Source organism: Aspergillus lentulus, assembly GCF_001445615.1.
Source record: "Aspergillus lentulus DNA, contig: Alt16, strain: IFM 54703, whole genome shotgun sequence".
Taxonomy (NCBI): Eukaryota; Fungi; Ascomycota; class Eurotiomycetes; order Eurotiales; family Aspergillaceae; genus Aspergillus; species Aspergillus lentulus.
This window is the reverse complement of record NW_028322113.1, coordinates 3,965,976-3,980,641: the sequence shown is the minus strand read 5'-3', so window position 1 is coordinate 3,980,641 and position 14,666 is coordinate 3,965,976. Positions and strand designations below refer to the sequence as shown.

The window sequence follows — 14,666 nt, the reverse complement described above, 5'->3', positions numbered from 1 at the left end:
GGCGGTTTCCTTTCCTAGGAGATTGCTGATCAATCTAACCGCGACTTGCCTCCATTCACTACACTGATTATCTTTGTTACGATCTGCAGCCGCTGTATATTGCATGAACAACAAGCAGGGGTAGAGCTTGTCTATGGTAGCGGCTCTAGCAGCTTTTGGGATCGACGTCAATGGCTCCATTCGCTCTTAACTTGGAATATCGGAGCATTAACCTGGGTCCCCGTACTTTCTCGAAATACAGCAGATCCTATGCGTGTCTTTGCCCACATGGTGGCACATACGACACTTATTTACCTTTACAATATCTCAAAATCTTTACCACCGGAAAGCATCAAGCCAGTGATCCTGCCTGATTACCAACAAGACCCATTAGCGGCTGCCATGGAAATTGTTAATTTAACTCAAGTTTTCAATGAGCTCAGTATTTTCAAAGTAACACTCTCTGTTCCAGTCTCTAGCATCAATTTAACAGTAACAGACACATCCTTTAACACCCTATCCAATCCATTTGGCTGCCGAGTTCTTTGCTCAGGAAAGGTCTCTGACGGAGTCCTTTGAGCCACAAATACAACAACTCATCGCTGTCCTTCACAGTCTGAAGACCGTGAGCGAACTTGCGAATTAGTATGCACAGCTCTCATGTCCATTGAATATAAACCTTGAACCCAGTGACAATCGTGAAGTGTGAAAATAAACGCGCTCATCGCCGAGTACAATGCAAATTGTCTAGCTCTACTATCTTTGACTGTGTTGGTCCTAAGCATCTTCATCCTAGATTAACTAGGCACACTGGTGTAGCATTTTGGTATTTCACTATACTCTCGTTGCCCTAGGCCTTTATCTCTTCTGTTCAAGCGGCATAAGCAAATCGTAGATTAGAAGTCTCAACAGTGGTTGCGTAAAACAGCTCTTAATCATCTTTACGGGAATTTGAACTCATTGCGATCTTCTGCTGATGTTTTATGTCCGCACCCTTGGTACATGGGCAGGAGTTATGTAGATATTTCTCATCTTTACTGCCATACGGAAATGAGAGGCTTCAAGACTGCTAGGCATTGTAAGCATTACGCCTGCTCAATTTTAAGATATTTCTAAGAAGCTGGAAAGGTGCCGCACTTCCATAATGAGATCTGCCGTTATGTTTACCCGTGAACCTTATTGAGTACCAGTAAACTTTATGATTTCTCCCCGTCAGCTATGGGCCGAGGGAAAGCCGATAGTTTTAGCATCAGCGCCATTTCGCGTGAACCATCCAAGTGTGATTTTGCTTGAGAATATAAAGAGGCCAAATCATCCATGAAAGGATTCGACGCGTACAATGGACCCCATATGGCCCTCGGTTTTCCAGACCATCTTCGAAAATCATTCCTTGAGATTTTCCATTCCGTTCCCACAATAGCCGCTGGTCGACGAATCAACCTAATGCTGTGATCCCTGAAATCATTATCACCCATTGCCAAACCTATATCATCCGATTGATATACTATGGAAGAGACGAATGTCGCAGATTCTGCGGAATCTTACTCTCTTGCATATCTTGCCAGATCAAATCTGGTTCGAGAAGCCGCTCGTGCAGATTATGACCTGCGAGTCCTAATCGGTCACGCTGCTGTACTGGATTCCACCACAGATCACCTTACGACAAGAGAACAAGAGTCTCGAGCGTATTCGGGACTAGCACACGATATCTCAAATGGTTCCGAGAAACGATCAGGCTACGGCCAATCAATCAACATCTCGACCAATGACACGAAAGGTTATGATGGTTCTCTAAAGTCGCATAGCGAAGAAGACGGAGAGAGAGAAAACGAACCCATATTTGCCAAAATTTCCAGGTGGACGACAACTTTTAAGCATGCAATGCTACGTTTAACACGTGCAGGAAGCTAGAGAAATACTGGCCATATTGGACTTCTCTAGATTGTTGCGCAATCCCTGAGTCCATATGAGTGTAAGTCTAAAGCTTTATAATATTCTTCAAGAGTATGCAAAGTTTTAAATGCTTTTAGAGGTTCTGATTCTTAGGTTGACGGCGGTGCTTCCAAAACTAAACATCTTCTCATAGGAATATCATCATATGCAAGAGATAGTCATGGCAGGATAGTTACATGTCATTTGACGAACAACTAACCTAGATGGTAGTTTGTGTCTTTCCGTGATAGCAATTCGCAAGCTGTGGTTATGACAATCATGATAAGGACCCAGACCTAATTCTCCGCGACACATCCCGTTTGCTTTCATTGTAGGAATGCGTTTGGTTTGTACCTCTGGTATAGGATATTATCAAATGCCGGAAACCTATCGCGCATTTTCTGGTTTTTATTTATGCCAAAAAGATAATCCGAGATTGCAGATCCGGCAGGGCTCCGAAAAGTGGAGTCTTTCTGACCTTATGTCAACAATAGATGACCTTAACCTATCAAATCGCCCCTTTCTGGTAAAAGCTTGGTCACCCTAGAAGATATTAGAATGCTATTTTTTAACTAGACTAATCAGATTATCATTATTGGAGACTGTACAAATCTAGTAATCATGAATCATGATGAGTTAAGTCCCTAAGGGGGTTATTCGACTAATTCTTATCTGGATTGCCTCAAAGAGGGCTTCCTTCTAACCTATGAGTCTGGCATAATATCCTAGCAAGATAACACCAGAATCTGTACATCTTACCAAGGCGCAGGAGTAGTTTGAATCTTATAGAATTTAAGGTCATAGAATGGCCTCTGCATTCGCCTGATTTAAACCTAATTAAGCAGCTCTAGAATCTCCTAAAGAAGAAGCATTTAGAGCTCTACCCTAATCTCTTTTTAGGAGGCAGATCCGCGATAGATTGAAGGTGATTTTATAAACCTATTATAGAGGCATGGGATGCTATCCCTCAGGTGATTAACCATCTGATTTGCTTGAGGCCATGTAGATTACGTGCAGGTTACCAGGTAAAAGGTTGTTACACTAAATACTAATAGCTACTATCCCTTAGTTACTCTTATGTACTATAATATTTTATCCCGCAGCTTGAGAAAGAGTTAGATGTCGAGTTTGTACTTCGGGTTCCGAAGCCGACCACCCCTGAAGGTCTCGAGTATGAATCATACAGTACAGAGAAGACAGTCACGCAACTGAAAGAAAAGGCGGAAGAAGAGGCCGATCCAGAGAAGAAGGCAAAGCTCCAGGCGCAAGCTGACGGTCTGGCAGCCGAGATACAGAAGCTCGTTACAAAGATGCGTTCGCCAAAATATAAAGAGCAAGTTAAGAAGGATAAGGCGCTTGATACGTTCAAGAGGCACCAGGCTGTGACTGCCCAAGCGAAGGACACCTTGAAACAATTAGAAAAAATAGAAAAGCGTGGAAAATGCTGAGAGTCTGGATGGCAGTAGATCGGTGTGACAGTCCCTGTAGAATCCATGTATATAGGAGCCTTTCATTGTTTCTTCTCAGAGTAAAAGAGTTTTGACAGTTCAGACGGAATTTAAGACTTTATGGACTGGCTACTCACGTGCCAAGGTGTGGCTTTTCAACTTCTTTCTCCTTCTCTTTTCTCATTTTCTCTCTTTGCATCCAACCAACAGCTCATCCAACTGTTGCTAGCATCACAGAATTAAGAATTCGAACAAAACTCCGATGGAAGGACTAGCATGTCGGATCCAGAGATTAATCTCCAATTGTCCTGTGATTACGGATTCAATTGTGGATGAGCGAAATCTAATTACAGACGGTTACGGCCATCCACCCGTTGCTTGCCACGCCTCGTCGGGCTCCACCCGAAGAGAATATTAATTTCCAGGTGCCCTCATGGCCCCCTTATCAACCCTCGCGCCTCACATCTTGATAGATTTTTGTTGAGTCGCCCCTCACAAATCTCCTCTCTCAGCTGCCTTCAGTAAAGTGATCTGCATGATGAGTGACGAGGTCGAGTTCAACAATACAGGCAATGGACCCTTGATGGTGCCAGGATTCAATGGAGTTCCCTTTGATGTCCTAACATCATCACACAGAGTGTTTATAGGCTCTGATCGACATAGCTGGTTTCCGTCGCCCTTCACCGCCCGCGAACTGGACATGCTGAGGCTGATGAACTCCTTGACTGATCGACCGGGCTGGGAGGAGCTGGTCTTTGATGCTTCGACCATGCAGACTTGGCGAAGCGAAGCCATGGCGCAATTTCCATTGATCAGCCCCAAGGCATGGGAATGGTGCGTGGCTGAGCTGCGTGACAAAGCGCAGCGATGGCAGGAGACTGGTCTAATTGTGGTTCTGAACGCTGCCAGTGGGGTGTGTAAGTCAAACAACGTCATTCCTCCTGCAGTGACCGCGGAGATCCAGGACTTCGTCACTTCCGCATTGAAGGAACGTGCCGGGCAGATGGACTGGGAACCGAGTTCAAACCAGCAGGTTTGGAACCTGATTGACCCCTCGCTGTACCCGCTGACTCGCGAACGCACGAGAGTGCTGATCAGTGGCGGCAGTGTTCCGCTTGAGCAGACTTTGGACGCTTACGGGCAAGGAGAGGCACCGCCGCCGCTCCATGATGACAAAAAGGACTGGGAAATTGAAAAATACCTCTACTCACTGCGCTATCAATGGCTGCCTTGCGAAGTTGAATTCCGTGGGCCGGCTGGATCGACAGAAGTGCGGATTACTTCCTACATCAACAATCTTCACCCCCGTGAGCAGCGGCCATTCTACAGGACGCTGGAAGGTGTGATATCCAAAGTCATTGAGCCATGGAACGAGGTTCTGATTAGGTTTGGGGACGTGTGGTCACGAGACTCTGTCGGTCGGGAGCCCATGCGAATCCGCACATTCGGGGTCGCGTGGGATAATGGTTATCCTCAATGGGCCGAGGAGCTCCCGACCACGCTGGACGTCGATAGGTCAACTGAAGGTTACCAGCAGGCGCTCGCTCGCGTCAAGGAGTACCTCTCTTTACCAGAGTATGGAGTAAAGGTTCAATGGTGGTTCAATACAACACGCGAAATTCCCGCAGACTGGGAGGCAACATTATCCTTGCGTGAAGTTGTGAATATCAAATACAGTCGCATGTTTCGGTTTCAGCACTCCGAGCCTGGCACCACCTATTCCTACGAAGACTGGAAGGCAGGACGAACGGCCCGAGCAATCGTCGGTCGTGAGGATTACGACAACTTTGATCCCTCCACGAAACTCTGGCGCGACCGCGACGAAATCATGGATCCAATGCTCCATAATGAGATGTACAGAGCAAAAGACGAGATCGATCATCAGTTTCAGACCGTGAAACTCCAGGACGAGTTCCGCGAAAAGGGGCTACAGATTATCGTCAAGCTGGGCGGCATTGAGCTCACTCCCGATAATGCGTCCTTCTTGGGCGAGGACTGGCACGCGGACGGTCTCCTGAACGAGCATATCGCGGGGGTAGCCATGTATTGCTTTGATCTTGAAAACGTGACAAATACCCGCATCTCCTTCGCTCAAGAGATTTCCATGCATGGCGAGGAGTTCTCGTTTGACTTGGATGGTTGGGACATTCCGTACCTGGAGAAATTGTTCGGTGTTCAGAATGAGAGACCAGCGTTTCAAGAACTCGGGTCTATGTCCATACGTCAAGGGGGTCTGATCGCTTTTCCAAACTGCCTACGCCACCGCCTCGAATCGTTTGAATTGTTGGACAAAGCCCGACCTGGACGCTGTCGCTTTTTGACCCTGTGGCTCGTTGATCCTTCCTACCGCATCTGTTCGACGCGAAATGTGCCACCACAGCGTCTCGACTGGTGGGAACAGGAAGCACGATCCCATCTATCGTCAGCCCATCCACTTCCCCAAGAATTGGCGGATCAGATCATTGCCGAGACTGGTCCGTGGCTTATGGACTTACCAGAGTCTCAGCACCACCGGCGTGAACGAGCCAAGGACGAGGCGGTGGCTTATGAGAAGGACAAGGAGCAGATTGAGTATAACACTATATGCCTTGTGAAGGAATGAAGCTACCTTGACTACCTTAGCCATAAATGAAACTAATAAAAGTTTATAAATAGGATTATTGAGAGCCTGTGCACACATATGGTTCTTTCCAATCAGAATACATGAGAAAGGTCGCTGACCTGCGCAAAGTATAGTCACCTGCTGTGGCACAGAGGCTGAAAGATCCGATAACCTCAGTCCATGGGCACAATAGCTGTCAAAGCAGGCTCCCCATTCCCGATTCTAACCCTGTCTGCCTGAGCAACAGAGCATACAAGAAGGAATACTTTCCTTTCAAGCATCTTCTATATCAATAGCTTAATCGCATACAGACTTGTAGTTCCTTTATTACTTATACTCTACTAGAGAAGCTCAGTATTCATACAAGGAGCCTATCTCGTAGGTCTCATCCAGGCTAGGAAAATAAGTAGTACTCATAGTCCTAGCATAAGCTCCAAGAATTACTCAGAATCACTCTTCTATTCCTATTCATCTATAAATCAGCAGGGGGTTTAATGCACTCTCCATCTTTATAATCTTATCGTAAGCATGATGTATGCTAAAACAAGCAACATTTATAAATAGAGTAGTTAATAACCCAATGATAGCTTTCTATCAGAAAACCCCGGTAATGCATGGTGAAATAATAGTTACAGATATGCAGCTGTCACATTGTCTACTGTAGTCGAGTTAACAGAGGATAACTGAAGCTGCATTCAGCTGAAGTCCAAACTCAGGATGTGATGGGCAGGATATCCTGCACGAGGCTTGAGATGATTGATTTCTGCATGTTGCAGTTGAAAGCATGTATTTCATAGTCGAATACGTATCCTGGGTACTGCGACTGCGGAGAAGCTGATATGGCCAACCCGAGCTGCTTGCGCAGCAGTGTCATGGAGATTCATTGCTAGAAAAGATCCAAACGCCAGTATGCACATCACGGATCACCGGAGATTCCCATGCAAAAATCAAGACAAAACGAAACACAGTAGATCCGAGGAGACCAGAATACCCAGGTTTCCCACCTCTAGATCACGGAAATCACCAATATAAACGCGCATAGGGGCTATATGACATAGAATTAACAACAAAAGACAGAAACAGAACGCTCAAGGGGTATATTCCGATGCGTACATCATAACCAGATATCACCTTCTTCGCCATTTACCCATCGTTTCCAGACTTGATCATAAGCATTCTCTAAATCACGAACCCAGCGTTTGGTATCAAAAAGACGGCTCCCCATTCTCTCCTCAAACAGCATCCGGCGGAGGTCGAATAGCCGGCCTCGCGCTCGACCGCCACACCCTGGTGTGTACTGGAGACTGAGACAAAGGCGGATGGCCTTGTCCTCGTAGTCTTCGTCGGATACTGCCGTCAACTCATCACGGGCCTGGCGGCCAGCGTCAGAGTCCGGCAGCGCGCTGCTAAGGATGCTGCTCGCCATCCGAGAACACATTTTGTACTTGTAGCGGGGATATGTGAGCAGTGGTGTGCCACTCCACAACACGTCCGTCGCAGTCGTGTGCGCATTACACTCCGGCGTGTCTAGGAACAGGTCCAGGATCTTCGCCCGAGCGATGTGAGCGTTCTTCGGAGCAACATCCGTAAAAATAATCCGGGATGCTGTCTCCCGCCCAGCCCACGCGATGGCTGTCTCCCGGAGGTTCTGTTCACCCAGGTCCGGGAAGCGAAGCAGCCACAGAACGGCGTTGGGAATGCGCGCCAATATACGAAGCCATGTACGGAACGTTGTTGGCTCAATCTAATGAAAAGGGCTTAGCATACTCAAATCACACATAATCATAAAGACAATACTCACCTTGTACAGTTGGTTGAAATTGCCGAGGATGATCGTGTCATCGCTGAGATTTGGGAACAGTTCCTTCCGCATTCGCCATCGCCGCTCCTGCTCCTGTTCCCAGGTGATGAGCGCATCTTTCGCGTCGGGAGCGCTTTGCCGATGATCGCAGCAGAAGAATGTATCGCGAGTATAGACAATCTTCTCGCCATACACCCAGTCCTCGAGCTCCTCGCCGTAATCCTGCTCCAAGAGTCGATCCTCAATGCGAGCGTTACGCCTTCCTGGGCCAAGCGTATCGACAGGAATGGAGATCTCATCTGCAAGAATATAATCACACCACTCGGCGCCCAGTGTCCCTGCAAAACCCATGAAAGACATATGAATTGGGGCAGGTCGTGCAGCAAACACCTCGTTGCGTGCTCCCCGTGTGTAGCCGTTGAGATTGATAAGGATGTGAATCCCGTCGTCAACAATCTGCTTCACAAGTCTCTCGACGGGCCAACAGCTGGCGTCGTGGAACACGGGTGCTTCCTTCTCGATCTGCTGACGATGCACGGATTTGTCGCTTGCAGTGGTTGCGTAGCAGTATGCCTTAACTCTGGACGGGTTGTGCAACCCAAAGACAGACTGCATCAAATGCGCCAGGGGGTGATTATTGAAGTCCGACGACACATACCCAACCTTCAGATAGGGATTTGGAGGCGGCGGTGGTGGATAAACTGTAACTGGTAGCCACGGAGAACGTAGGGTCGAGCACGAGATTCGAAGTCCATTCCTTTGAGAAATCTGACGGATTTGCTTCGCAGAAAGCGGACAGGTGAATGTGTGAAAGGGAAGAACCGTTGGCGCATTGGGCGCTGCGAGCCCCGGTGGGAGTTGCGGCCGTTGATATTTGGTTAGCGGGTATTCTTTGCCGTAGATATAGCGGTCCTGGTACCACTGCCAGGTGATCGAACGATTTGCACGCTCGATCAATTTGACGATCCGCGAGCCCTCCCACCTTTGTCCAGCCCAAGACTGCAGTATGGCGGCCAAAGACCCAGAGGCCGAGCGGCGACTCTCCAAGGCCGGGGCGATCTGGATGCAGAGTTGCTCTACCGTGTTAGGCGACAGTAGACCACGACCCCACGACTCCCCCTCCTTGAGCTGTCGATTGACGATATCAACGACGCGCTGTATCCAGCCAGTACCGGTCTCGCTAGTGGATGCATCACGGAGCATTCCTTGCTCAGTGACATGCCATCGGTCGCGGAAACCATACCCATTGGCAATGCCTCCACGTCCGACCCAGTTGCAGACGGAGTTCAAGGCATTTGCCAGTCCGCATACTGCTTCCGCGAATTCAGGGTTCACTTTGACGGCACGCTTGTAGTAGGCAATCGCATCGTTGACTCGACCTGCATCTTTGACGGCATTTGCCAGATTGGCCAAGGCAATATCAAAGTTACCATCACAGTGAACCGCTTGCTCGTACATCCAGATGGCGGCCTGGAGCTGCCCGATGTCTTTAAGCAGGCTACCCAGATTGGTATAAAGATGCGCGTGCCGCGAATCGAGATGCAATCCGTAATTGTAATACGCTAGTGCTAATGAAATCCCACTTCCGGGGACCACTCCAGGAACCTCAGGGTGTTGTGCTTCCCCGCTAGAACGAGGGAGGCCCTTGCCGGCGGCATTGTTCTGGATTCCAGCAAGCAAGATTCCAACGTTGTTGGCAGTCGAGGGACTCGGTTGGAGGGACAGGGAGAGGTAATAGAGTGCCAAGATGTCTCGAACTCCAGGAGATTTCTTAGGAATGCCCGAACCGGAAATATTGGACATGCCGTCCTGATAGATCTTTGCCAAGGAAAGCAGTGAGTTGCTCGTGGTCGACAAGGCCGCTTTTCTTGCGAGGCCTTCGGCCACAGACTTGATCCCGGGGGGAGTTCCGCAAGGTGCAAAGACTAGCTTCGAAGTCTGTAAGGCCTTATCAGGATAAAGAAGAATGGTCTCCTGGCTCTCGTGAGAGTTCAAGGGCGAGTAAGCCTGATGAGAACCCTGGGAGAAGGCGGTATATATCTGTTTAATCAGACTTTGAATGCCATGGCGTCGTCTCCCTGCCGCAATCAAGACAGCATCCTCAAAGGCCGCCGCGGCACCAGCATTATCGCCCAATGCGTAGAGCATGTTGCCCTTCGCATGAACGAGTGCAAGCATTCTGCCATTGTCACAACCTGGTATAGCGTAGCCGCTGGAGCCAAAGCCAACTGCGCTAGCTTCAGATGGCTTCCGGTCACCGATCAGCGAGCGGCCGAAGTCATCGTCGTAGTCGAACGATGCCTTCTCATAAGATCCAACACTTGAAGCGCCGCTATCCGCATCACTCTCCGTTTCGCTCGCATGTTCATCCGTGGTAAAACAATCGCCATTCTTGGGGAAGCGTAGGGAATTCTGCACATAATCGATGATGTTCACTGCTTCTTTACCACGATGGCTGCTACAAAGGAGACCGATGAGATGCTCCACAGCCTCGAAGAAACTGGGACGGAGCTTCACAGCACGAAGCCAATGTTGTAGCGCCTCCTCCCGACGATCAAGCGCAAGCAGCGTTGCTGCGAGATTTGATATCGCCTCCACATGCCTAAATGCAGTCAGCACATATACACAACAGCCTGGGCAGCCTGTACTTACGTTGCGTCCCTCGCGATAATCCTGGAATACCACCTCATAGCTTTGTGATAGTCGCCAAGTCCATAGGCAAGACAGCCGCCAAGCAGCATCCCATCAATCCACTCCCAACCACTCTCCATGCAGAGATGCGAGAGCATTTCGAGGGCGGACATGGCATTTGCTGTGGTCGATTTCTCCCCTGTTGCAGAAAAGGAGAAACGGGGAGCCGGTCCTGGAACTGCAACTCTGCCAGTATGCCGCAATCTGTCCAGCATTTGTGAATCTGACGTTGCGTACTGTTGAAAGTGGCTCATAGAAGGACGGCGATTATGCTGGAAAGTAGCCGTGGTGTCCACTGGCCTTGAATACCCAAGAATATTAGTCTTCTGATGGCGCCCATCATATTGGCTTGAGGGGTAGCTATTATGGCGATGGATTTCAGGACTATTCGACTGAGAAAAATCCAAGCCTGGCTGTCGTGGAGGTTTGGGATATATGCTTGGTTTCAAGCGCAGGGGCTGCCCGCCGCTGCCGGCCTGGGAGATGCTGTTTCGACGAGCTTGATGGATGGACGCGAGGAGATCAACATATACACCATGCGCCCACGATAGTATCTTCTCCTTAAATTCAACATTTGCAGCGCGTGAGTGAGCAGTTGTGAAAGAGCTGGGCAACCCCGGCCCGTTGGACCCAGGCAGCAAGGAGAAGGATTCTCCGCCTTGCTGATTTGTTGAAAACCCAGTGCTAGGATTAGTACGGATGTGCAACGGGAGAACGCGGTGGTTCAGAGAAGAATCCAGAGATTTCTGTTCGGAATGACGGGGAGGGAAGTTGCCTTTCACTGCGGTACCGTGGCTGAGAATCCCTGGAGGTGCGGTGTTCCAACCGCCCGCCTCACCATTGCTGCCTGGGAGGGCCGTATTTGCGTTATTGAATGACTGCTCTGCGGCATCGAAAAAGGGGAGGCCGGTCTGGTTCAAATGGTTGAAGCGCGTATCTCGAAATGCCGCTGGACGGTATGGAATGTAGACACCGTCAGGCCAGTAGGGGCCATACGGGCCGCTACCCGCCGACGCTGTCGGGCCGAGACAAGGCTGGAGCGTTGCTGGCAAGACAGTAGGCACATAAGCCCCATTCTGCACGTAGAATCTCTGCTGCGCTGATTGCATGGGTAGCGATTGATTGAGCATTGAGTCAGCCCCAGGCACATAATTCAGAGAGCGAACCCAGCCCGTTCCATTGACATCCGTTACCATGTCTCCCGGTCCTACATTGCCCCGGCTCGCATCGTTTTTGAAAATAGGAGGGAAAACCATGTGTTTAGCTGCTGAGGACTGGTCGAGCGACACTTGTTGCCAGTTGTCCGAAAGAAACCCCGCCTGAGGAGGGACAAGGTGACCAGAATCCAGAGGTGAGACTAGTATGTGTTTCGTAGCCGGCGGCTGAATCGTAGTATCTCCGGGGGTTCCATCGTAGCCCGCTGCTAAGGTTCCATTCGGTGTCTTCCTCCTAAGCGCATGTTCAGCGGCATGTTTGGGACTGGGTTGCGGACTGGCGGTATCATGAAGTCCAAAACGTTGAACAGGATGCGGGTACTGTAATCGGGTCCGCGAGAGCAACTGGGAGTGATCCCTATTGATATCACCGCGAGGAAGTGACGGAGCAAAGGACGTGGAATTAGAGTCGTAAGGTGGAGTAGCGGTGTCGGCGGTGTAGAAGGGTGGGAAGTGGTGATGCGGTTGTACCGACGGGAAAGATGCCACCGAGGGCAACATGGTTACCTCGACTTATCGAAGAGGGGGAAAAGAGGAAGGTTTCGACGGAAAAAAGTATGAGAAAACAACGATAGAAAAAGAGAAGTCGGTAGGAATCTGAGCAGTAGAGAAGGAGAGTTAACAGTCGCAGAGGTTGAGAGCGGTCACAAAAAGTTGACACACGCACGTTCACTCCTGCTGGATTGATCAACTAGCAACCTCCTTGAAGCGTTTCCTACACCTCATCCTGGGCGTAAGCCGGTCCACTTGAACACTCAGCAAAGACCCCCACTGTTTGTCTCCGAGATCGACATGGAAGCTGTTGATAGGCGATGATGACGATGATCTGATATCGGGCAGGGCGGCCAAGGAGCGTGGAGGAATGATCAGAGAGGAAGGATGTCTGATCGACGCTAGCATTCACGAAGACGAGTCGCTCGGGTCCAGCGACGGAGAGGATGGCGATTAAATCGGATGTGGCTAGGTGCTATGTGGCCGTGAAGAACAAACGCAAGGGAGGAAAGCGACTTAAGAAAGAGTCACAGCCCTAGTCAGCTTCCCGAAAGCACCCACACTGACGCAGGTGTCCGTGAGACGCGATCGACACCGACTGGAGAAGGACAAAGCCGTGATTGATCTTGGCAAAAATGCTGAGTCGGCGCGAAAGAATTGTGTGTGGAGGAAATTAAAAAGGGATGAAAAGAAATTAAGAGACGAGTCCGCGGTAGTAGCAGGACGAAGGATGAACGACGACTAAATGAGGATGAAAAAACCAGAAGCTTTATTGTCAGAGATGAGCATTAACATCCGGCGATGTGTGTCCTCCTTCCCCTCTATTCTTTCTATAAGATTTATTCACGGGCGCAACTTTCACCAATCGAGAAGCGGAAGCAGGGGAGAGCGGGCGCGGAAGCGAGGATTCAACGGCTGGCGGACAGATGATGTTGAGAGAGTACGGAGTACGGAGAAGGTTGGAGGGCGGGAAGAAGAGGAACTTTGAAACTAGGCAGAGAAACAAAAAATGTCTGGGGTAAGCAAAAGAAAGAAAAGAGGAAAGAAACGGGACAAGGACGGGAAACACGCCCGTCAAATGCGCGCAGATCCAAAGAGAAGCGAAGGACAAAGAAAAAAGTGCGAAAGAACCTTAAAGATGCAGGAGGATAATCATCGACTATGGTAGTTAACCGTGGAGATGGCGATGATAGTCTTCTGGAGTCTGGAGTCCACTAGTACGATGGAGCTACTGCTACTACGGAGTATCAGAATCAGGATCACTTTATTATGGACCCAGAACTAGGGCGGAGCTTCAAACGAAAACAGTGGCTACCGTACCGGCCTAGAGACTATCTAATAGTAAGTAATTGATGTGTCCGCGTATCTGTGGCCTGCGACCACTTCATCATCAGCTTAGCAATCTCCCTGTGCGAACTACATAGGTACTTATGTTTAAAATGACTTATCACCACGATCAAGTCACTGCTTTGGAGCAGAGGAGTCTAGATGTTTATTAGATAGATAGTCTGGAAAGGTGGATGGTGATGCTGTGATATGGCGAATGGGGCAGCGGAAGTGGAGCCAACGCAAGAGGGAATTCCTGAGTTGGGAGATGAGCTTTAGGCGCTGCATTACAGTACCCGCACTGCTATAGTAGTCTTCTAAGTATCATTTCGTATACGGATACTTTTGTTCTGATACTAGACACAAGAGCAGTTCTTCTTATTTCTCATGACAATCTCTCCAGCATCAGAGGTAGGTACCTATGTTTGTAATAATTTAGAGGAAAAAGGATGAAAAAGAGCGACAAAAATGAAAGCATCCCAAGTGGACCCACCTTTCTGCGATCCAACGGCCCTTGAGCGCTAGACAGAGGCAGTCCCGGCCTGTTCAACGTCAGTGGACCACCGCCCAGCCGACCCCCGGCCAAGTGGCGCCCGCTGGGATCAAGCCTTGGGAGCATTCTGTTGGCCCGTTGGTCAGCGGAAGGGCGATCTGGCACTTTCTGTGGGCTTGCAGTGGAGACAGAGGAAGCTGATGGTTGCAACCTGGCCTCTGCTTGACGCTTGTATATTCATCGCCACTACTGTGTTGGCATGTGGTATGTACATTGGTACATGGTGATGGGTTGGGTCATCATCTCAAGTCTGGAGAGTATAGATCTCGGTCAAAATTATACCAAGTGTCTGGAAGAAAGGAGAAAGCAGAAACATGAGACGAGGCTAAGATTCCAGCGGCTGATGGCGCCTCATCTGGCTGGTCCCCTCCCTGCAGCCACAAACCGCACAAACCGCATCTAGAGGCTGAGAGACGCACATGCCATCGCCGTAGAAGTCAAATAATGAGACATACGAAGGCCTTCCAAGGAGTATGGGGGATCAGCATTATTACCTTTTCACCAATGCTGACACCACCATAAGAATAGACTATCTAGTTGGCATAGTTCTTTTTATTATTCCTCTTTTTTACCTTTTATTCTTTTCTAATTTATTTTATTGAGCACAATCCCTGCAATATAATACCCA

At 49.2% G+C, this 14,666-nt stretch overlaps 3 protein-coding genes across 3 annotated transcripts; 2 read left to right on the top strand and 1 right to left on the bottom strand.

Moving 5' to 3' along the window:
• Positions 1–1,485: 1,485 nt before the first annotated feature.
• On the top strand, positions 1,486–3,359 carry ALT_8754 (uncharacterized protein; the record flags this gene model as incomplete). The annotated part of the gene is made up of 3 exons (XM_089600461.1): positions 1,486–1,775; positions 2,812–2,836; positions 3,015–3,359. The coding sequence occupies 3 exons, from the start codon at positions 1,486–1,488 to the stop codon at positions 3,357–3,359; spliced, it is 660 nt and encodes a 219-aa protein (XP_089455354.1).
• Positions 3,360–3,897: 538 nt separating this feature from the next.
• On the top strand, positions 3,898–5,961 carry ALT_8753 (DUF4246 domain-containing protein; the record flags this gene model as incomplete). Its single annotated transcript, XM_033557766.2, has 1 exon — positions 3,898–5,961. The coding sequence occupies one exon, from the start codon at positions 3,898–3,900 to the stop codon at positions 5,959–5,961; it is 2,064 nt and encodes a 687-aa protein (XP_033413657.2).
• A 1,114-nt stretch (positions 5,962–7,075) lies between these two features.
• On the bottom strand, positions 7,076–12,168 carry ALT_8752 (tetratricopeptide repeat protein; the record flags this gene model as incomplete). Its single annotated transcript, XM_033557767.2, has 3 exons — positions 7,076–7,705; positions 7,763–10,364; positions 10,415–12,168. 3 exons carry the CDS (start codon positions 12,166–12,168, stop codon positions 7,076–7,078), a joined length of 4,986 nt encoding a protein of 1,661 aa, XP_033413658.2.
• Between the last annotated feature and the right edge of the window lie 2,498 nt (positions 12,169–14,666).